At 41.6% G+C, this 21340-nt stretch overlaps 1 protein-coding gene across 3 annotated transcripts in view; it reads left to right on the plus strand.

Moving 5' to 3' along the window:
• The window catches only part of myo7a (myosin VIIA), a 51102-nt gene that overhangs the window by 22707 nt on the left and 7055 nt on the right, over nucleotides 1-21340 (plus strand). For 2 of the 3 annotated variants that reach the window (XM_022738510.1, XM_022738512.1), the window contains exons 16-38: nucleotides 1183-1320; nucleotides 2101-2259; nucleotides 3573-3665; nucleotides 7336-7430; nucleotides 7588-7672; nucleotides 7880-8098; nucleotides 8460-8567; nucleotides 8818-9027; nucleotides 9368-9574; nucleotides 9805-9981; nucleotides 10860-10949; nucleotides 11063-11190; nucleotides 12697-12823; nucleotides 13266-13385; nucleotides 14353-14526; nucleotides 15210-15437; nucleotides 16038-16205; nucleotides 16641-16758; nucleotides 17204-17330; nucleotides 17700-17869; nucleotides 18516-18706; nucleotides 19894-20018; nucleotides 20993-21150. In XM_022738510.1, the coding sequence (XP_022594231.1) occupies nucleotides 1183-1320; nucleotides 2101-2259; nucleotides 3573-3665; nucleotides 7336-7430; nucleotides 7588-7672; nucleotides 7880-8098; nucleotides 8460-8567; nucleotides 8818-9027; nucleotides 9368-9574; nucleotides 9805-9981; nucleotides 10860-10949; nucleotides 11063-11190; nucleotides 12697-12823; nucleotides 13266-13385; nucleotides 14353-14526; nucleotides 15210-15437; nucleotides 16038-16205; nucleotides 16641-16758; nucleotides 17204-17330; nucleotides 17700-17869; nucleotides 18516-18706; nucleotides 19894-20018; nucleotides 20993-21150 (3415 nt within the window). Of the gene's footprint in view, nucleotides 1-1182; nucleotides 1321-2100; nucleotides 2260-3572; nucleotides 3666-7335; nucleotides 7431-7587; nucleotides 7673-7879; nucleotides 8099-8459; nucleotides 8568-8817; nucleotides 9028-9367; nucleotides 9575-9804; nucleotides 9982-10859; nucleotides 10950-11062; nucleotides 11191-12696; nucleotides 12824-13265; nucleotides 13386-14352; nucleotides 14527-15209; nucleotides 15438-16037; nucleotides 16206-16640; nucleotides 16759-17203; nucleotides 17331-17699; nucleotides 17888-18515; nucleotides 18707-19893; nucleotides 20019-20992; nucleotides 21151-21340 lie in introns of all 3 variants that reach the window. The other variant, XM_022738511.1, reaches the window with a different exon arrangement.

The following is a 21340-nucleotide window of genomic DNA, read 5'->3' on the forward strand; positions in this document are numbered from 1 at the left end:
CACACACACACACACACACACACACACACACACACACACACACACACACACACACATCAGATTTATCTGATGAGGACTAAACTAATGAACTGTATATACAGCTACAACAGTACAGCAACAGTAGAATACTGTTTATAGATTGATGTATCAGTATTAATAATCTAATAAATTCATATGCAATCCGAATCAGTTACAGGAGACATTTTACTGCAGAACAAATGAATATTTTTACTTTTGATACTTTAATTACATTTAGCTGTACTTACTGTACTTTTACTTCAGGAGGATTTTAAATGCAGGACTTTTGCTTGTAGTGGAGTATTTTTAGTTTGTTGTATTGGTACTTTTACTTCATTAAAAGAGGTAATCACTTACTTTGAACTGACACATTCAGGTATCTTAGATAGAGATGTCTCCTTTGGTATAATTCTGTTAAATTACCAGTATTGAAATAGAGTTTCTACTGATATTTATTTTCATTATCAATTAATCCGCTCATTATTTTCTGAATTAATCAATTTTGTCTATAAAATGTCAAGAATAGTTTCCCACAGCCCAAGAGATGTATCCAGCTTATTTGTTTTATTGGACCAATGATCCAAAGCCCAAAGACATTCCGTTTATTATCTGAATATTAAAAATAAAAAAGCATGGAAATCTCACATTTGCGAAGCTGGAACCACCATCATTTTTGCTTTAGAATAGTTGCTTGTGAATCGATTAACTAATTGATTAATTGACAAACAATCCATCCTTTACATACAGACAGGTGACAAATTAAAGCAAAACCCAGAAAATGAGTGAAGAAACAGGATGACAATGCCTCCACCTATAGGAGCATCGAAGCTGTTCTGGCTACACGTGGTGACCCAACCTCTTACTAAGACACTAAATGTTGGCTTTTGCTTTAATTTGTGACCCGTCTGTAGCTGCTGCTCTGTCTGTTCTTTTGATTGACATTTAACTCTGAAACTGCAGCGTCAGCCGGACAAAGACTTTTATATTTAGAGAATGAGAAAGAGGAAAAAGGTTAGTGTCGGAGCTCAGGAAGAGAAAAGAGAGTCCTCATTGTTTCTGACCCTGACACTTTCTACGCTGTGCGTGCTTGTGCTTTGTGTGTGTGTGTGTGTGTGTGCGTTTGTGTGTGTATGTGTGTGTGTGTGTGTGTGTGTCTGTGTGTAGGGAGCAGAGACCAGGAAGCGCTCTCCCACTCTGAGCAGTCAGTTTAAGAGATCTCTGGAGCTGCTGATGAGGACTCTGAGCGTCTGTCAGCCTTTCTTTGTTCGCTGCATCAAACCTAATGAATACAAGAAACCCATGGTGAGTATCTGTTCGCTGTTCATAAACAGAATAGAATGACTTCATTTTTTAGGGATTTAGTGTAAAACTACTTGGTTGGCAGTGGTGGAGGACATTAGATCCTCCAAAAACACTCCGCCATAAGTAAAAGACCTGCATTGAGTAAAAGTACAGATGTTTTATAAGCTAAATTTGCTTAAAGTATCAAAAGTAAAAGTACTCATTCATTCTGCTGTAAAATGTCTCCTGTTATCTGAATGTGACATGTAATCTAATCTAGACGCACCTAAACAACGAGTCAAATCCTGAAGTGACTTAATGCACAGTGGGAACTCCACAGAGGAGGGTCATTATAGGTTGAATGCCAACTCACAGCACTCAGGAGTCACACACAATCTACAAACAGTCAGAAGCTGGAGTGAAAGAAGAGGATAGTGAACAGTATTTAATGTCTCTGTCTATTCATCTTAATAAGACTCAGGTTTGTGTTTCCTCAGAGTTCTGTGTTGAAGCTGTTTCCAAGTGTTTTAGGGTCAATCAGTGCCCAGATGCATGAAAAATAAAACATAAAAAATTAGACATAAAAACAGCAAAACACCTCTGACAACATTGTAAAGGCCACATTTTGATGTGATGACCTTTAACTGTCATCAGGTCATTTAAAAAAAACAAAACAGTTTCAACATTTGACCAAAAGCCACTTGTCAGGTGTCACCTGATTTTACAGGATGTCATCTGAATGTCAGTAAACGACAAACTTAAACTCTCACTCCAACCTGAGGCTTGTGTTTGTGTCTGTAGTTATTTGACAGGGAGCTGTGTGTGCGTCAGCTGAGGTACTCAGGTATGATGGAGACCATTCGTATTCGCCGCGCAGGATATCCCATCCGCTACACCTTCGTGGAGTTTGTCGACCGCTACAGGGTGCTCATGCCTGGAGTCAAACCTGCATACAAACAGGTAGAGTGTGTGTGTGTGTGTGTGTGTGTGTGTACAGTTGTTTAATTACTGTATTAGCCTGAATATAAGACAGGATTTTTTTCTGGAAATTACTTTTGAAAAGTGGGGGTTGTTTTATTTTTGAGATGATTACGTGAACACAACATGAGTTACTGTTTTTGAATGGAGAGAGCACCAAGTGTTACCTGGTCTTCTTCAGAGTGTTGCATTACGAAGTCATGGTGAACAGCCCAAATGGTGTTTTGTTTACTCAGTTTAACTCTCATCAACAGTTCTTTCTCCCATGGAGGAAATCAATTTATGTCAACTGACTGACCTCTGCAGAAACTGACTGTGGACTGAAACATCAGTCAAGCAGCCAACAATGAAAACTGTCACAGTTTATGATGAGCTCAAACAGACATGCTAACTGCTGGAGGAAATAATTCTGACCATTATCAATAGCTGAGCAGGAAAGAGTCTGAGTGTGTGCCTGATAGACAAGCTTCACAGCTGTGGGATGGACGTTGTGCTTTAATGGAAGTATGTTTCACCTTTACAAGACAAAAGGCTCCAGGGATGAGGACAGTCTTGGATTTGCAGTATCTCAGTGAAACTCTCCCGACAGGACGAGTGTGAAAGTGTGTTGTTTCTTCAAAAAGCCTTTTTCCAATTACATGTTCTGGAAAACGAGGATCATCTTTTATTTAGAGTTATTTTATATTCAGTCCAATACAGCAGAAATATATAACAGGATTCAGCACTGGACACCAAACTATCATGGAAAAAGTGTGTTAATGTGTGTGTGTGTGTGTGTGTGTGTGTGTGTGTCTGTGCTTGTTATGATACAGTGTTTTCTGATGTCTGGAATCAGTCAAATGACACCACAGTCTAACAGCGTCTGTTTTTGTTGGACCCCTATGTCCGAGCATTTTCCTCCCTCCCTCTGTTGGTTTGGACATCCTGTGTGTGTGTGTATGTTGTTGTTTGGCTGGTACAACAGTGACTAAAATGCTCACAGTTACACATCAAGTTTTTGGGAAAAACACATAAACACATAACCCAAAGTTTTACATTTATTAAGAATTAGATTTGTATTATTCTATCGTTTTCTTGTTGTAAACAAATCCCATGAAAGACCAAATCCAACAACACATTAGTCCATCTATCTACTTTCTGACTTCCTTACTCTGTCTGAGGCGCTCAGCTCTAAGTCCACTGGTTCCTACTGAAGACATGAATCTTTTAAAATGGGTCATGAATACTTAAATTTCATTTATAATGTTTTATGTGTTTTTAAAGGCTCATACTCTGGTGTGTCTCTCTCCCTGCAGGAGGACCTGAGGGGAACCTGTCAGAGGATTGCTGAGGCGGTGCTCGGCAGAGATGACGACTGGCAAATGGGAAAGACCAAAATCTTCCTCAAGGTACTGCAGCATTAAAGGGCAATTCTTTGTTTTTTTTAAGTTATATTTTTGGGCATTTTTTCCTTTATTTGATAGTACAGTGAGAGGTAGACAGGAAAGTCAGGGAGAGAGAGAGAGAGGAGATGACATGCAGCAAATGCCCATGGGTCAGATTTGAATCCATGGCTGCTGCGGTTAGGACTAAGTCCATTTGGTGCGCGCTCTACCAGGTGAGCCACCGAGGCAATTCTACTCAATTGCAGTGATGGCAGTCAGCCGAATGCTGCGTTTCCAAAAAAACATCTAGCGATAAACATAGAGACTGTTTGGACAAAGCTTAGCTACTTTCTGTAGAAGAGGGTCGCCATCACAGCAGCTGATGTGAATGAGCTTCTAACTTTCTCTCTGAGTGATCATTTTACATTTAATACAGCTGACTTAAATCTCTAACTTTTGATTTAAAACCAATATTTTAACACAGCGGGGCAGCAGCTTGGAAATGACTGCTAGTTAACATGTAGTGTTTATGGGTCGGGTTCTGTTTCAAACTTGTTCCATTGTCTGACAACACAAATATAAAAAACAGCTTTGCTGCCACATGACTGGCTGACGGAATATTTGTATTAATGAGAGGGTGCGCATCTACCTAATAAAGTAACGTTTTATATCATTAGAACTGTTTCCCTGAGCATTCAACACATTATGCAACATATGACCTTGTTCAGTCTGCACAGTTGCAGCTGACTGGGAATGAACCAGTTCATCCCAGTATGTGAGGCTCTGCTGTGATTGTTTCCAGTTCACATATTTGCCGATGGGAAAGACTGAGTGCTTTGGTTTGTTTTTGCCGTGTGTGTGTGTGTGTGTGTGTGCGTGTGTGTGTGTGTGCGTGTGTGTGTGTGTGCGTGTGTGTGTGTGTGCGTGTGTGTGTGTGTGCGTGTGTGTGTGTGTGCGTGTGTGTGTGTGTGCGTGTGTGTGTGTGTGCGTGTGTGTGTGTGTGAAGAGAGAATCAGATGGTGAGAGAAGATGTACATAGTGTAGTTTCCATCAGGTGTGCATGTGTTCATGAGTGTGCACGTGTATGTTTTTCTAATCTTTAAAACGTTGAGTATGTACTGCATGTGTGTTTTGGCTTCCCACCATGTGAGGGCAGATGTTGTCCTGGGGTCAGAGGTCGCTGCTAAGGCACATCCGTTAGCTGGTTGCCACGGTGACACTGTCATCTCTCTCCCCTGAGATTAAATGAAAACATCAGCTGGTGTTGACTGAGGCTCAGCAGTTTATTTTTACAGTGCGTGACTCGTGCACAGCTCCCCATTCTAACCAGGCGTGTGAGCTGCGTGGACGTGCAGTATTTTACACTAACCTTTGTTTACATGTTGCACAGACACTCTGAAGCTGTGATTAGTGTTTTATCCCTTTGCCTTGAGAGTAATTTGAAGATGAACGTAAAAATGTTGTTTTGGCCTCCAGTCATCTGATCACAAGCAGTTTATAACATCTCACTTTGTGCAGCTGATGCTCAGTCGTTAGTTTAAAGTTTAAAACAGGATTTTGGGTCACTTGTTGCAGTATACGCCTCTGTGTCTCTCCTTGTGACACACCATATGTTAGCTATGTGGTAGTGTGTAGCAGACTCAACTCATGAGTCCAGCTTTTCTTGGAGAGGAGAATGTGGGTTTGGGAAAATCATTAGAATTTTTTTTGATTCCTTCACTTCCTGTGTGCAGAGATGTCCCATCACCAACTGTACCTGAAATGTCACATGGATGAACGGAGGCGTTGCTCTGTCACAGCCCCGCTTTGTGTTTTAAATTGATTAGTCAGGTTCATTTTCACACAGACCTCTCGGTTCTCTGGTTTTAAGGCTCGTCTCTGTCAGGCCGTGCTGCTCGGCTGCTCGGCTGGACAGGAAGCAGGGCAGGAAGTAGAAAGTGCAGGGGTGTGAAGGCAGAGCAGTACCCACACTTCCCTGACAGGATGTGGTCAGATCAGCCAGAGGACAGATGGACAGATCACAGGAGGAAGAGATGGAAGGAGTTTTAGGTTGTAGTGGAGAAAATCATGTAAGTGTATAGCTTCGTGTTTGTGTGTCCTGACTTCAGAATGACAACCAAGTGATCAAGTTCACTTTCTAACACCGGTCCAGACTGAAATATCTCAGCCACTATTCGCAGGATGACATGAAATTCTGTGCGAATATTAATGTGGAGTAATCTAAAGATCTTAGTGATCCTCTGACTTTTCCACCATGAGGTTTACTTTCATGGTTTTGGGTAAAATGTCTTGGATATGACTGGATGACTGGATGACTGGATGACTGGATGACTGGATGGATTACCATACGAGTTGGCTCAGACAGTCATGTCCCTTTCAGGATGAATTGTAATAACTTCACTTCTTCTCTGGAAACATCTTGTCGTTAAAAATTTCAGCTTGTCCAATACTTTGGTTTATGACTAATTACCTGCAAAACTTATCACACTCCCATTGACCTCAGCTGTACTTTGTGTTTAGTGCTAATTAGAAAACGTAAGCGGGCTAAAATGCTAAATCTAAGGTCTTGAACTGTATACCTTCTAAACATCAGCGTATTTGCATTGTTACTGTGTGTATGTTAGTGTGCTAACATTAGCATTTAGCCCACAGCACCTAGTGCTGGGCTAACTACACACAGAGAGCTGCCAGCACTGTTAGTTGTCCATTTGTGCCACAGTAGAACATAGTTTTACACACAGCTCTTTAAATGTTCTGTTCATTAAGGAGTGATAATGGAGGTCACTTCCTGGTACTGTATCTAATTAGGCAGCTTTCTGTTATTTCTAATAATTTGTCTAACTGACGTGGCAAACAGAAGCATAGTGTTTTTAAAAACAGTTGTTGGATAATCAGTAAATCTGTTGTTTTGTGTTTTCTATTCTTGAGTTTGAACATGATGTTTCTGCACTGTTGGGCTAAAAACTTCAAGGTTTTATGTAAATATTTTCAACCTTTTAAAACACCCCCCCCCCCCACACCCCCCCCCACCCACCCACCCACCCTCCAATCCAGAAAATAATGTACTCAGAATAAAAAAGTTGCTGTTCTTCAACCCTCATGATGACAGTCATAACTCTTTAAATGCTACAACCAAAGCTACAGAGACACAAACATGGCAGAAGTGTAATTTTTTAGCTGTGTCTATTGCTCTATTGCTCTCTTTTTTGGCATAAAAAAACTGTTTCAACTGTGTCAACAGCTGTTGCAGTGATATGCAGATCCTAAAAGGCTTTGGACGGATAGAATAAGGAGACGTGTAGGTTTCACATAATGTATGATTTGGGAAGGTTGTGTGAGTTTGGTGCAGCGGGTGCGAAGGAGCCGATGTACTTTAAACAGTTAAGGCGATAATTCAAAGTTTGAAAATAAATGAAACGACACAATGATACAAGTGAAGGGTGAAGCCATTGTGCTTTATTGCTTCCATGTTGCTTGATTTTACTGCTTCCTTATTGGTGAGTGAACTTGTGAACATGTATGACCTGTGTATGAGCCAATAAAAATGATTGTTTTTAAACTTTTCATCCGTTTCATGACATTAAACACAGTGTGTCAGATCGGCTGAGGTGGTTTAATACAAGTAAAACCAATGAAGCGGAGCAAACAGAGGGTTTGTATTTCTTATCTATTTGTTCTGTCTCCTGCTGTGTAGGATCACCACGACATGCTGCTGGAGATCGAGAGAGACAAGGCCATCACTGACAAGGTCATCCTCATCCAGAAGGTGGTGCGAGGTTTCAAGGACAGGTAAGGCTAAAAACCTCATGTCAGTCTCTGTATACTTTGATTAAATGGATAAAGAGGTTGGTGGTAAAGGTTGTCCTTCTGAATTTGTCCATTTGTCCAAAATGCAGTTTTCATTCTTGGTGTTAAAATGTTTTTTTTTTTCGTCTCCTGCCATCAGATCGAACTTCCTGCGGATGAGGAAGTCGGCTGTGTTGATCCAGAAGACATGGAGAGGGTATCACTGCAGGAAGAACTATGGAGCTGTGAGAAACATCTCTGTGTTTCACACCCGCATCACACGCAGGCAGCAAACACATTCAGTATAAAAGTGAAACGAATGTGAATTCATGTCCCAGGACTGTGATCCATGATGCAGCTCAGTTAACATCATTCATTAGTGCCACAAAAGGCTGATGATGAATCTTTCTCCTCTTCTCTTACCGTGTCTTTCCTTCTCTGTGTGCCGTCAGATGCGAGCAGGCTTCTCTCGCCTGCAGGCTCTGGTTCGTTCCAGGAAGCTGTGTGCGTCGTATCACGTGGCCCGTCAGCGGATCACGGGCTTCCAGGGCCGCTGTCGGGGTTTCTTGGTGCGCAGGGCGTTCAGACATCGGCTGTGGGCCGTCATCACCATCCAGGCCCACACCAGAGGCATGATCGCTCGCCGGCTGTACAAGAGGCTGAAGGGAGAGGTAGGAACACAGAGTAGAGCGAATTCCACCAAATACTGCACTAATGTACAGGTTTTAAATTCTTGTGATTTACTTTAAGTCAATCCAACAAGGCCAGGGCTGAATCCCAAATTTTCTCTGTTCCATTATTTATTTGTTTTTCTTTCAATTATTACTTTTATGTTTTACATGTTTAAGTTTTTGAGTAATAACTCAGTTCACTCCATCAATTTTATGTTGCCTTCACTCATTCCCTCGACGCTCGTGACATGCTGTTTACTTGGATTCAATACAGTTTAAACTGATTTTAGACAAACCGCCCACTGGGGCTGATCCCGTGTTGTTTTGGTAACTAGCTGCAGTCTTTTCTGCCTCCCTTCAGTACCGCAGGAGGCTGGAGGCAGAGAAGATGCGTCTGGCTGAAGAGGCCAAACTGAGGAACCAGATGTCTGCGAAGAGAGCGAAGGCCGAGGCTGAACGCAAACACCAGGTGGGAGTTCAACAAGGAATCCTTACCTTTAAACGTGTATTTAAAACCTCAGTTTATACATCATCTTAAAATGAACTGTAATACCTTATTCAAGTTCAGGATATCTTGAGTTTGTTTTTCTAGAATATTCCCAGGGTCTGGGTCATTGTGTTTAGATGCACTCTGGAAATGAGGTCGTGCAGGTAATAGGCCAACATGTCTTCTATCCAATTCAAATGTGTTGTTCTAATGTGATACTTTTATTTTCTAGGAGCGTCTGGCTCAGCTGGCCAAAGAGGACGCTGAGCGGGAGAAGAAGGAGAAGGAGGAGGCTCGGAGGAAGAAGGAGATGGTGGAGCAGATGGAGAAGGCCCGTCTGGAGCCCGTCAACGACTCCGACATGGTGGACAAGATGTTCGGCTTCCTGGGGACAACAAACTCTTTCCCGGGGCAGGAGGGACAAGCCCCCGCCGGCTTTGAGGTGATCTGACAAACAGTTTCCCTCTCACAGTACAGGATAAAATTCATTATTTTCTCTTGGATGCCAGAGCCACAAATTTCATTAAACCCACAAATGATCAGCACAATTACACAATACTGATTTTGTTTATTTTATTTTTTTTAATTTTATGTCCTTTGGCAGTAAACAGTTTGAGACAGTATGACATGAATTATTGCATCAGCAGGACCATGAACATGCATTATTAGAATAGTTTCATCACTGAAAATACTCACTCATCACTCATTTGAAAATATTAAGCAACATCAAAGTTTGTGTCTGGAGGTTTTCCCCTGACAGCAGTGACCTGTCTCCTCTGCAGGACCTGGAGCGGACCCATCAGGAGCTGGAGGAGGAGGATCTGGACGAGGCTCTTCCTCTTCCTGAGGATGATGAAGAGGAGGATTTATCAGAGTACAAGTTCGCCAAGTTTGCCGCCACCTACTTCCAGGGCACCACCACGCACACCTATGTCCGACGACCTCTCAAACAGCCTCTTCTCTTCCACGACGACGAGGGAGACCAGCTGGTTCGTCACCTTTGACATCTCGTGCCACAACAGTCTAGTTTTACAAAGCTGTGCTGGCTGACCAGTGAGCTTGAAATAGTTATTTTTTTTATTGTGCCTTAATTAAAAAATATCATAAACAAACAAAAATGATGGTTGCTGTAACCACAAAGAGTTATTGTCTTTACAAATGAGAGCAAATTTCAATCCATTAACTAACTAGCTTAATGAATAAATATGTCCCGGCCCAGGCTGCTCTGGCAGTTTGGATCACAGTGCTGAGGTTCATGGGAGATCTGCCGGAGCCCAAGTATCACACGGCCATCAGCGACGGAAGCGAGAAGATCCCTGTCATGACCAAGATCTACGAGACGCTGGGGAAGAAGACCTACAAGAGAGAGCTGCAGGCGCTGCAGGGAGAGGGGGAGGTGAGGAAGAGGAGAGGTGGGAGGGGAGGAAGAGCAGGGACGGGTGAGATAAGATTTATAAAGTTTAAGTTTATAAATGATTAACTGCCACTCAATGCTGTTAGTTATCTTACTTTACTTCATCAGCCCCGTCTCCTCCTGTGGAGACAAACATCTCTCTATGTTTCCTGCAAACAAAGTGGAATAATTGGAGTAAGACTGACATGAGAGTTCCTGTGGATTTACAGAGGACTTGACCTTTTTTATAGAAAACAAACTGAAAAGACAATATTAGTAATAAGCTTAAAGATGACCTTGTATTAAAACATAAAGATTAAGATGAGAAAGAGAAGACACCAAAAACATTCAGTGATTCCAAAAGTTCAATCCACATTAATTACCTCCGCCAGGGAGGCTCACCTTTGTTTGCTTGTTTTACTCAAAAATGACTGAACTGATTTGCACCAAACTTGGTGGAGGGACGGGACATGGGCCAGAGAAGAACCCATTCAATTTTGGTGCAGATCCAGTCAGGGGGCGGATCCAGGAACCTTTAATCAATTTCCGTAATTATGTAATACACAGGATTATTATGTTTTAAGTTCAGGTGAAGTTCCCTCTTGACATAAATGAAGTCTGCTCCACAGGTAGAATTAACCCTAATATTTCTTTGCATGGACATAATTTCTGTAACCAAAATTTAGTTTCACAATTCAGAGCAGGTAGAGAGATGCCTATTCTCTGAACAGGTCATGTTAATTGTTAAATTAGTGACCAGTTTTTCAGGTGACCCTGACGACTTTGTGGAACATGTGGAGCGGTTCCTGTACCTCTGTTGGGGGTAGCAGGAGAATCTCTGATTAGTCTGTGAGCATTTTCTCGTCTTGCTCTGCCTCCAGACGCCTCACTCCGACAGCCACAAGAAGAACAGTGTCCGACACAAACTGGTGTCCCTCACCCTGAAGAAGAAATCCAAGATCACTGAGGAGGTGAGAGACAAAGAGACACAAAGGAGATGATAAAAGCTGATTAGCCTTCTGATAGCTACATCTGTAGGTGGCATGTTGCAGAACTTCAAAAGTTACAGTGCAATGGTTTTCAGGTCACCAAGCGCCTTAATGATGGCGAGCATGGTCTCCATGGCAACAGCATGCTGGAGGACCGGCCGACATCCAACCTGGAGAAGCTTCATTTCATCATCGGCAACGGGATCCTGAGACCAGCACTGAGGTATGTACACACACAAAAGGTCATGATAGAGTTTAGATGGTAACACTCGTGTAAAAGTCATCATTTCAAATCATTTCACTTTTATTCCCATCTGTGGACATAACAATAAAAAGCTCTTTATCCTATTTCTTTGGACTTAAACCGTTAAACTGAAGAGAGAGCTCCGGAGGCCTTAGGCTGGTTGAGATCATCTGGGTCCTAGATGGCAGCAGTACAGAGTCAAAGGAGAACACACGTTTTGAGTTCATCACTTTTTCTGCATCTTCTTTCCCTGAACTTGTCAGTGTAATATGATGTGAGATTCCTCTCATGTTCTGTATGTTCTACCATCAGCAGACTTTCCACCCTGCTCCAGTTTGGTTTCGTTTTGTCCAACTGTATCTACACTGAACAGAAATATTACTAATACTATAATATTCATGAGTTGAAATAAAAGATCAGAACTTTTTTGTAATCACACAAAGAGCTTCTTTCTCTTAAACTTCGTTCAGAAATGTGTTTAAACCTGTATTAGTGAGCATTTCTCCTTTGCCAAGATCATCCCTCCACCTGACAGGTGTGTCATATCAAGATGCTGATTACACAACATGATTATTACACAGGTGTGCTTTGGCCAGGTTGCAACATGCTGCAGCATGGATGGTGGTAGATGAATGGTTACGTGTGGTCTGTGGTTGTGAGGCCAGATGGAAATGATCATTAATTTCACGGACAACAGCTCTGGTGGACATTCAGCCTTCCCTCAAAACACGCAGCATCTGAGGCATTATGTTGTCTGTTAAAACTGCACATTTTTACATTTTTTATTGTGACCAGCCCCAGGCACACCTGTGTAACAATAATGTGTAACCAGCATCTTGATATGACGCACCTGTCAGGTGGAGGGATGATCTTGGTAAAGGAGAAATCCTCACTAACACAGGTTTAAACACATTTGTGAAGAAAATGTGAGAGAAAGAAGTCTGATGAAAAATGTGAGTAGAAACAAAAGTGTTGCTTTATATTTTTGTTCAGCATAAATCAAGTCCTCTAGAAGCAGAGAGGTCTGCTGTATATAAGACATAACATATCTACATTCATTACATTATTTTGTAAGACTGAAGTAGTTCTAATTATTGTAGTTGTGATTTTTTTGAATGGTTTCTGTCTGATAAAAATATATTTTTCAAAAATCATTCTAAAAGGAAATGATACTTAATGTTTTTACATGTCAGATATGTGATATAATTCTTCTCAGTGTCAAACATTCACTGCTCAGGAATTGAGGGTATTTGAACTGATCTGATGTATCTCAAGAGATTCTGAGGTTAATTAAAGTTAAATAGATACATTTTAAAAATGAATACCAGATGTCTGATATATAAATATCGGCCCTGGAATACTGATGATCCAAGATGATGATGCTACAATAAATGCTGCACTTGTATGTATATCTGTCCAAAAAGTAAATAATAACCTGTGTCATCGCTGTGTGTGTGTGTGTGTGTGTGTGTGTGTGTGTGTCAGGGATGAGATCTATTGTCAGATCTGTAAGCAGCTGAGTCAGAACCCGTCTAAGAGTTCTCACGCTCGCGGCTGGATCCTCATCTCTCTGTGTGTCGGCTGCTTCGCGCCGTCAGACAAGTTCGTCAAGGTCAGGACATTTAGCATTATTTTAAAAATTTTTTATGATTTTTTTTTTTTTTTAAATACACAGAGGGAAGAAGCTTTAGTCTAGAAGGACATCCTCACCATGTAAGATAATAAAACACACGCTGACACAAAATTGACTGAGATCACAAATGTTCGCGTTTCCACAGTTGGTTTGTTCGTCTGAAGTGAAGTCTCTACATTTACAGACACAACACTCTGGTTTCCAGAAGTCTTTTATCTTTTTTTTTTTTTCGTGAGAAAGTTACATGTTCTCATTTGTGTTCAACGTGATCTGACTGTTTGTATCAAGTATCTGTCACCTGTTAACTTTTTTGTCAGATGTCATCCTCTTAATGCTTCTATTTTTGGTTTGTTTTGTTGTGGAACTTAAACCTACTTTATTTTGGATTTCTGTTATTGCTTTGTTTTTGTTTCACCAACAGTACCTGAGGAACTTCATCAGCAGCGGCCCGCCGGGGTACGCTCCGTACTGTGAAGAGAGACTGAGACGAACATTTGTTAACGGGACGAGAACACAACCTCCGTCCTGGCTGGAGCTTCAGGTACACACACACACACACACACACACACACACACACACACAAACACACACATCTGACTGATTTAGGAAAATTAGAATGGCAGTAGGTCAATATTATAAGGTATAAAACTAGCAGTTGAACAACATTCAACATTTTCATCCTTCTCCCTGAACGTATTAGTATTACAAATCGTCGTTCTTAGATATCAACCTCCATCTAAGTTTCATCTTGACACAAAATCACAAAGTCTTGCACAGCAGTTTAATGGTTAATAATGGGATCAAACACGTGCTTAAAAAAAATCTCCTCTAAGAAAGAAAGATTCATGTGAGATTCATGAAAACAACGTCCGCCTCTGCAGTGCAGTCATTTGATTGTCAGTACAGGGAAAGTCGTGCAGCAAACAAAATGTTGAAATTCCTTCAGAAAGAGTCAGTGAGCAGTGGGTCTGAAAGAAAAGTACTTCGCATGTCTGCTTAAAAATAAATCAAATCAATAAATGAATACCGATATAAATGAGAAAAACAGTCAAACTTGTTTTATGTAGCAGATTTTATACAAATGTGTTTCACAAAAGATGAAAGATACACAAAAAGCAGATGCAAGAAACGGAACATCTTAAACAGGATTTTTCTTTTTAAAGTTTATAAGAAATAAATGTCGATACAGTTTGAGAGGTCAAATAAAGTAAAAGTAAGTCTGAGAAGATGATTTTCTTATTAAAAGCAGTTAGTTATACGCAGATGTCAGTCTACAGATCTACAGATAGACTGTGTTATGAACTAACTGCAGCATCACAGTAGTTTTTATTCCTGGTCTGAGTTAAAGTGACAGTGAGCAGAATGCTTTGATCTGATCAGAGGTCATTGAGAGAGGTCGTCTAGACTGAGGTTGTGAAGTGATTTAAAAACGAGAAGCACCTTGACATTAATTCACAGGTTTTTCAGTTGAATACTAAGTCAAACAAAGTTTTGAAATTTACATCCAGGCCACCAAGTCTAAGAAGCCCATCATGCTGCCGGTGACGTTCATGGACGGCACGACCAAAACGCTGCTGACAGACTCTGCAACCACAGCCAAGGAGCTCTGCAACGCCCTGTCTGACAAAGTCAACCTGCGAGACCGCTTTGGGTTCTCACTCTATATCGCCTTGTTTGACAAGGTGGGCACAAACATATACACAACACACACACACACACACACACAAACACACACACACACACTCTACCTGTTTGTATCCGGCCCCCAATCTTAAAGTCCCCCTCCAGTCAAAAATGTGTTTTACTCATTATTACTTGACTTGGCTGTTTGATCTTCACTGTGAGTGATGTATGTGCACAAATAGTTTCACATTCATCTCCTGAAAGGGAAAAGTTTACTGTCAGTTTAACGTGTGTGCACAGTCAATGCACTTTAAGCGAGTGTGAAACCTCCAACAAACATATACAGAGAATGGATTTTCAGTGAAGTCTAACACATTGTGCGTCCGGCAGTTAAATTGTATTAATTTAAGTACATTTAAGTAATTGAACTTTGGGGAAAAACAAAATAATAATTTAAAACTAAGCATTTTTATGTGTTTTAAAACATGTCTGGAGGGGATCTTTAACCTGATCATAGTTGTACCTTCCTGCACCTTCCCAAAGTGTAAAACTGAAACTCTTCCTTGACAATAATATTAGTATTATAATAAAATCTAATTATATTTTTCAACCCCTGATTTAAAAAGTGCAGAGCTTACAAAATGGCTGTTAAAATGATGTAAATATTTGACACGAGTGAAGGAAACTAAATCATTGTTTGTTGTGGCAGAAGTAGCATTCAATGTATCTTCTCTTGTTGTAGGTCTCCTCTTTGGGCAGTGGGAACGACCATGTGATGGATGCCGTGTCGCAGTGCGAGCAGTATGCGAAGGAGCAGGGAGCCCAGGAGAGGAACGCCCCCTGGAGGCTTTTCTTCAGGAAGGAGATCTTCACGCCGTGGCACTGCCCCGCCGACGACCTGGTCGCCACCAACCTCATCTACCAACAAACTGTCAGGGGCGTCAAGTTCGGGGAATACCGCTGCGACAGGGTGACGGCACTTTTCTCTGTTTTGTTCTTTATTTCAAAGGAATAGTTTGACATTTTGGGAATTTCGATGTGAATATTGACGCTACTGTCTCGTCTGTCACTAAGTATGAAACTGGAGCCAGCAGCTAGTTAGCGTGGCTTAAACACAAAGAGCGGAAACACTTTTAAACTGTTATCAGAATGTAAGAGAAGGCGAGTGCGGCCCGAAACCAGAAGACACATCACCTCTTTAAATACTCGGTTGATGTCATCACTTTGGACTATAATCGTGTTTCATATACTTCATAATGAAAGATGTTAAAAAGACCTTGAACACAAGAGACACAACAGACCACATAGATTTAAAACACACAACATCCATGACTGAAATCCACAGTGTAACACTGAGTACCGACAAGTAGGAAAAAACATGCAAGGACAGGGATAGAAGACAAACAAGACAAAACAAAGTTCATCCTCGTGTTTTTCAGATATTTCAGGTAAGTCTTAGTGTCTCAGATCTTAAAAAAACTCTTCTACCTTGTCGGCATCTTTTGCATCTACATTTTTTTTCCATCTTTAACATACCAACTTACCAGCATCTGTGTCTCTGTGTCCTCAGGATGATCTGGCAGAGCTGGCCTCTCAGCAGTATTACGTTGACTACGGTTCAGAGATCCTGCTGGAGCGGCTGCTGAGCCTCATTCCCTCCTACATCCCTGACAGAGAGATCAGCACCTCCAGGACAGTGGAGAAATGGGCTCATTTCATCATGGCTGCCCACAAAAAGGTGCCCGTCACTGGGACAAACTGTGTCAATGTCCTCGCACTGAATTTATCTAAAGGGAACGTGCAGTTTTATCCTGGCTTTCAGGGATGGTGATCTGAGTTTGTTTGTTCACCACTTTAGTCCAGACTGAAATAAATCTAAAATGATTATTAGACTCCACCAACTGGTGGCATGGTGGCAGCTACATCTAAATAAAGTCCAGTATTAACGCCAATACTATTAATTCAGCTTTCTGGCTAGATTTACATAACCCGAAAACGACTTGTTGAGTTGGTTTACATTCATATTGAAGGGCAATAATTAAGAAAAAACAATTTTCGCATATTTGCATATACATTAACTGCATATAACATCACCTGCCACAGAGACACCTCATAGTTATTTCTCTTCCTTTTCATGCATAAAGTTAGTAAAACGTGTCTCTGTTGGTCTCAGGGCATCTACACCCAGAAAAGGTTCGACCCTCAGAAGGTGAAAGAGGAAGTGGTGGACTTCGCTCGCCACAAGTGGCCTCTGCTCTTCTCTCGTTTCTACGAAGCCTTCAAGTTCTCAGGTGACCAGCTACGACCTGTTTTACATTGTAACACCGAGGATGCACCAAATACCCAATCATCCAAAACACTGTTAGAGGTGATGCGAGGCACGCTGAAATGAACGTGAAGACAGAAACCTTATTCCCCTCATTCCAGGGCAGTTTTGTATCTTCAGCTGACCTGCCGTGTACTGATTTATAGATGGTCACTTTGCTAAAAGAAGCTTACAATATAAATTGTATAACTGAAAGTGCCACTTAATCACAGTCTTCATTGTCCTTGTCAGTATTACAGTAAATTACACAGTCCTTTCCAGGAACCTTCCTAACAAATTACTGCTCCATATTAGCGGTTATTAGGAATCTGTGTGTTCTGTACAATAAAGATTACTGAAAACATCGTGTTAAAAATCTAAATCCTCTGTCTTGTTTCTGTGACAGTGAATTCTGTGTCTCTGCCTCTCAGGTCCCAGTCTGCCTAAGAATGACCTGATCGTAGCCGTCAATTGGACCGGAGTTTATTTTGTAGATGAGCAGGAGCAGGTCCTCTTAGAGCTCTCCTTCCCAGAAATCACTGCAGTTTCCAGCAGCAGGTAAGGCATGCTGGGACCTGTAGTCACTGAACATGGGGAGGAGGTCTGGGTGACTGGATGGATCAACACAATGTCGGAGTTTGATGCTGAAGATGATTCTCATTTCCTACTGACAGTCAACTAAGCAGTTATTTTAACCTAAACCAGGATCTTTTCCTGATCGTGACCAAGTTGTTTTGGTTCCTAATCCTTCCAAACCTTAAATATGGCAGTGTCAGATCATGATCGTTTTATTTTTGTAACAGTGATTTTGAAGTTTTGGGAATCACTTAGAAAGAATGTTGTCCTGCTGATGGAGACGTCAAATCTGGAAATGACATTCAGCATATTGTGTTGCGTTTTTTAATTTTTGGGGATTTCCTGTTTCAGGGGAGGAAAGCTGCAGGGTCAGAGTTTCACTTTGGCAACCATCAAAGGAGACGAGTACACCTTCACCTCCAATAATGCAGAAGACATCCGTGACCTGGTGGTGACCTTCCTGGAAGGCCTGAGGAAGAGGTCCAAGTTTGTGGTCGCGCTGCAGGACAACCCTAACCCCAGTAAGTCCACAGGGTCCAGTTTTTATATTGTGATGGGTTTTTTTTAAATTAATAGAGAAGGAGATTTAAACCTCACTGAAGACACATAGGGAACAGTGTCTTCAAATTTTCAAATATTAATTTTAGTATGAAATAAAACAAAGCAAAGGAGCAAATGCTCACATTTAAAAAGCAGGAACTAGTGGACTTTTGGTTAGAAAAAGCAACTTAAACAATTAACCACTCAATTGTCAAAACTGTTGATTCTTTTTTTTCTTTCTTCTTTTTCAATCGATTAAGTGACTAATATTTGGAGAATTAATTGAGATATGGAATCATCTGTAATCTGTAAGGAAGAGGAAAAATTGTTAAATTGAGGGCTGTAATATTTGGTCGTTTTGGCCCTAAATATACTCAAAAGAAATGTAGAAATGCTGTAATACAGTGTTTGCATTATAATAGTTGACCTGCAACATGTGTAACAGCAGTTTGAGGACGTTATCTGTTAGAGAGATTTCCATCAAACACCTTTACAATAATATTCTGTACTTGAAATACATTTTCTGAGATTATATACTAGACAGAAAGAGGCAGTGTCACCACAGAGAATGTTTAAAAGTAGAAGATAATCATCTCATGCCAGGACTAACTTTGTTTTTTGCCACAGCTGGGGAGGAGTCAACATTCCTGAGCTTCCTGAAGGGAGACCTGATCCTGTTGGACCAGGACACCGGTGAGCAGGTCCTCAACTCTGGTTGGGCACACGGCATCAACGAACGAACCAATCAGAGAGGAGATTTCCCGGCTGACTGCGTCTATGTCCTGCCCACCGTGGCCCGACCTCAGCAAGAAATAGTGGTGAGAGGAAAGAAAAGAGCTTTTATTTAAGACTCAGTGTAAACTCTTCATTGTTATGAAGGAAACTCGTCTTTACAGCACTGAGCTGCAAACTCAGACAGACAGCAGCGTCTGTCTTACAGCTTTTTTAATTCAAGAAGTATGTTCAGTTTAAGTAATATGTTCCACACTTTAAACAGATTGATTGATTTCTTGAGTGTCCTGCACCTCTGGTGCCGAGCCCGTATAGACACTTAACAAAAACCTTGATGGCTACATGCAACAACCTCTTCAGTTTCCTAATATGTGTGACAAGTGGGACGCCAACAACAACTCCTGCCTTACAACCCCACAGGAGCTATTCCTGGGGATGAAAGGCACTGAAGTACAAGCAGTCCACTAGTCACATTCTGTAGTTACCTGTTCCACACCAGGGTGGATTCTGCTGTCTGTCTGGTTTGTCGACATAACCAAAGAACCACCGTGTTGATTTTGTAGTAACAACAAGATCGTTCGCTCTGCCCACCTACACCAGGGGCTGGATACCCGAGCCTGACGGGACCAGATGGGCCTGACAGGTCAGGTTGGTTTTGGACAAAAAATGAGAAACGAGGGGTTTGAGTCAGGTTCGGTCACGTCGGCCAAACAATAGGAAGTACTGCTCATTAGGATGCTTCGAACTGCTGATGACAGTGAGCAATGTGTGTGCTGTAGATTTGTATTAAAACATCTATATCCTGTATAAATCTTTTTATGGTCATTTAAGGAGCCTATCCGTGTGTAAGCAGGGTAAACAGTCAGTCTGTTACTGTGGTAACAACTGTGTGACATGGTAACACAACCTCAGTGCTTCACCTAACATTAACTGCATCGGCCTTGGGTCGCGTTCAGGTACAACCATGTGTGTACATGTACATGGGGTTGGCAGGTTAACAAGGGGGATGCACTTTGGTTTTGCTAACATAGCATCCACCCTCATCCCCCCTCAAATCACCCACCGCTCAAAACATAATGACTGTATTTTGGGGGGAGTTGATGAAGAACGAGAGGAATCAGAGTTACAGTTTTTTAAAACGTCCCATATCGCTGTAACAGATATGTAATTTACATATTTAATATGACGACACCTGGCTCTTGTGCCTTTGTCTGAAGACAATAAATGTAAGTCAAATAAATGTTATGTAATCAGATATAATCCAACCAATCAGGCGCTGGTAACCATGACACCGGATCAGCGTCAGGAGTCGGTTCGTGTTTCGCAGCTCGTCCTGCCAGAGACCGACGGCAAACTGAAACCCTACACACTGGAGGAGTTCTCCTACGACTACTTCAGGTACACAGAAACACACCCATGAAAAACAAATGAACATGAACAATATACACAGGCATGTTCACATGCTTACAAACACAAGCACGAAACATACATGTAAACCCACGCTTACATCCAGAAAGCACAGTACTGTAGCCATTTCAGCTGTGGAGAAGCTCAGGGACAGTCCTTGTACCTTAGTGTTCTTCATTATGGCTGTTTATAAAGATGGACGACATGACAGCTCCCCAAAAGTTGAGTCAAAACATTTCGATCACCCCCTGGTGGATGGTTGCAGTGTAGGTTATTAACCCCACCAAGTAAATGTCTAATACGTTTTTCTCAAACAAGGTTTCTGTCGTTTTAAGTGGCTGTTATCAGGCTGATGTTTGTTCAAGTGGTCTTTTTCCTGATAACTTTGGTTTGATTTAGTTATTTGATGCTTTATAAAGGAGAATGATGTCATCATTGTTCTGTGTGTGCTCACGATTGAGACCGGTAGGTGTATGGTTGGGACCTCAATACCGTGGCTCCACTCCCCGATCACTACTGCTCAAACTCTGGCTCCAACATGGCAGCGCTCATATCAGGGATATTTTAGCTTCATTTTTGTACAGTGGGAGGAAGTGGAGACGTCCATGTTAATATACAGTCATTGATTTACCTTTTAGGTCAGATATATCACACACGTAACACGAGCTGATTCACAGATTTATTAGTTATACCTATCAGTGGAGTGAACAGCAGGCCTGCCTTTACTAAGTTAAAGATTGTCTGTCCAGAAATTTCCTTCATTTAAACTCAGACAATACAGAAGTTATCACAGGACTCTTCCCTCACGCTTCTCCAACATTACATCTCACATTATAAAGGCATAGTGAAGGACTTTGTACAGGAGGGAAGTATGTGCCGTGTGATTACAATTGTGTGGTTAATTTTCATTTTTGATCGGCATGCAGTCATGTCGGCATGTCACCGATGTAACCTGCTTCTTCTAGGCCTCCTCCCAAACACACTCTGAGCAGAGTGATGGTCACTAAGAATCGCGGGAAGGACAAGATGTGGAGCTGCACCAGAGAGCCGCTCAAGCAGCCCCTGCTGAAGAAGGTCGTCAACCACGAGGAGCTGGCTCAGGACGCCTGCATGTCCTTCATAGATATCCTTTAAACAGCTGATGTGAAGCCGCTGCTGACTGACAACTTTTTTTAACTATTATTTGTTTATGGCATTTTTTCCTTTATTTGACAGTCAGTGGAGAGAAACAGGAAAGGATGTAGAAAGAGGAGCCCACAGTTGCCCAGATTTGCGCCCAGCGTGCTGCAGCAAAGACTCAGCTTTGATATATG

This window comes from Seriola dumerili, unplaced genomic scaffold (genome assembly GCF_002260705.1).
Source record: "Seriola dumerili isolate Sdu_G_001 unplaced genomic scaffold, Sdu_1.0 BDQW01000036.1, whole genome shotgun sequence".
Classification (NCBI taxonomy): Eukaryota; Metazoa; Chordata; class Actinopteri; order Carangiformes; family Carangidae; genus Seriola; species Seriola dumerili.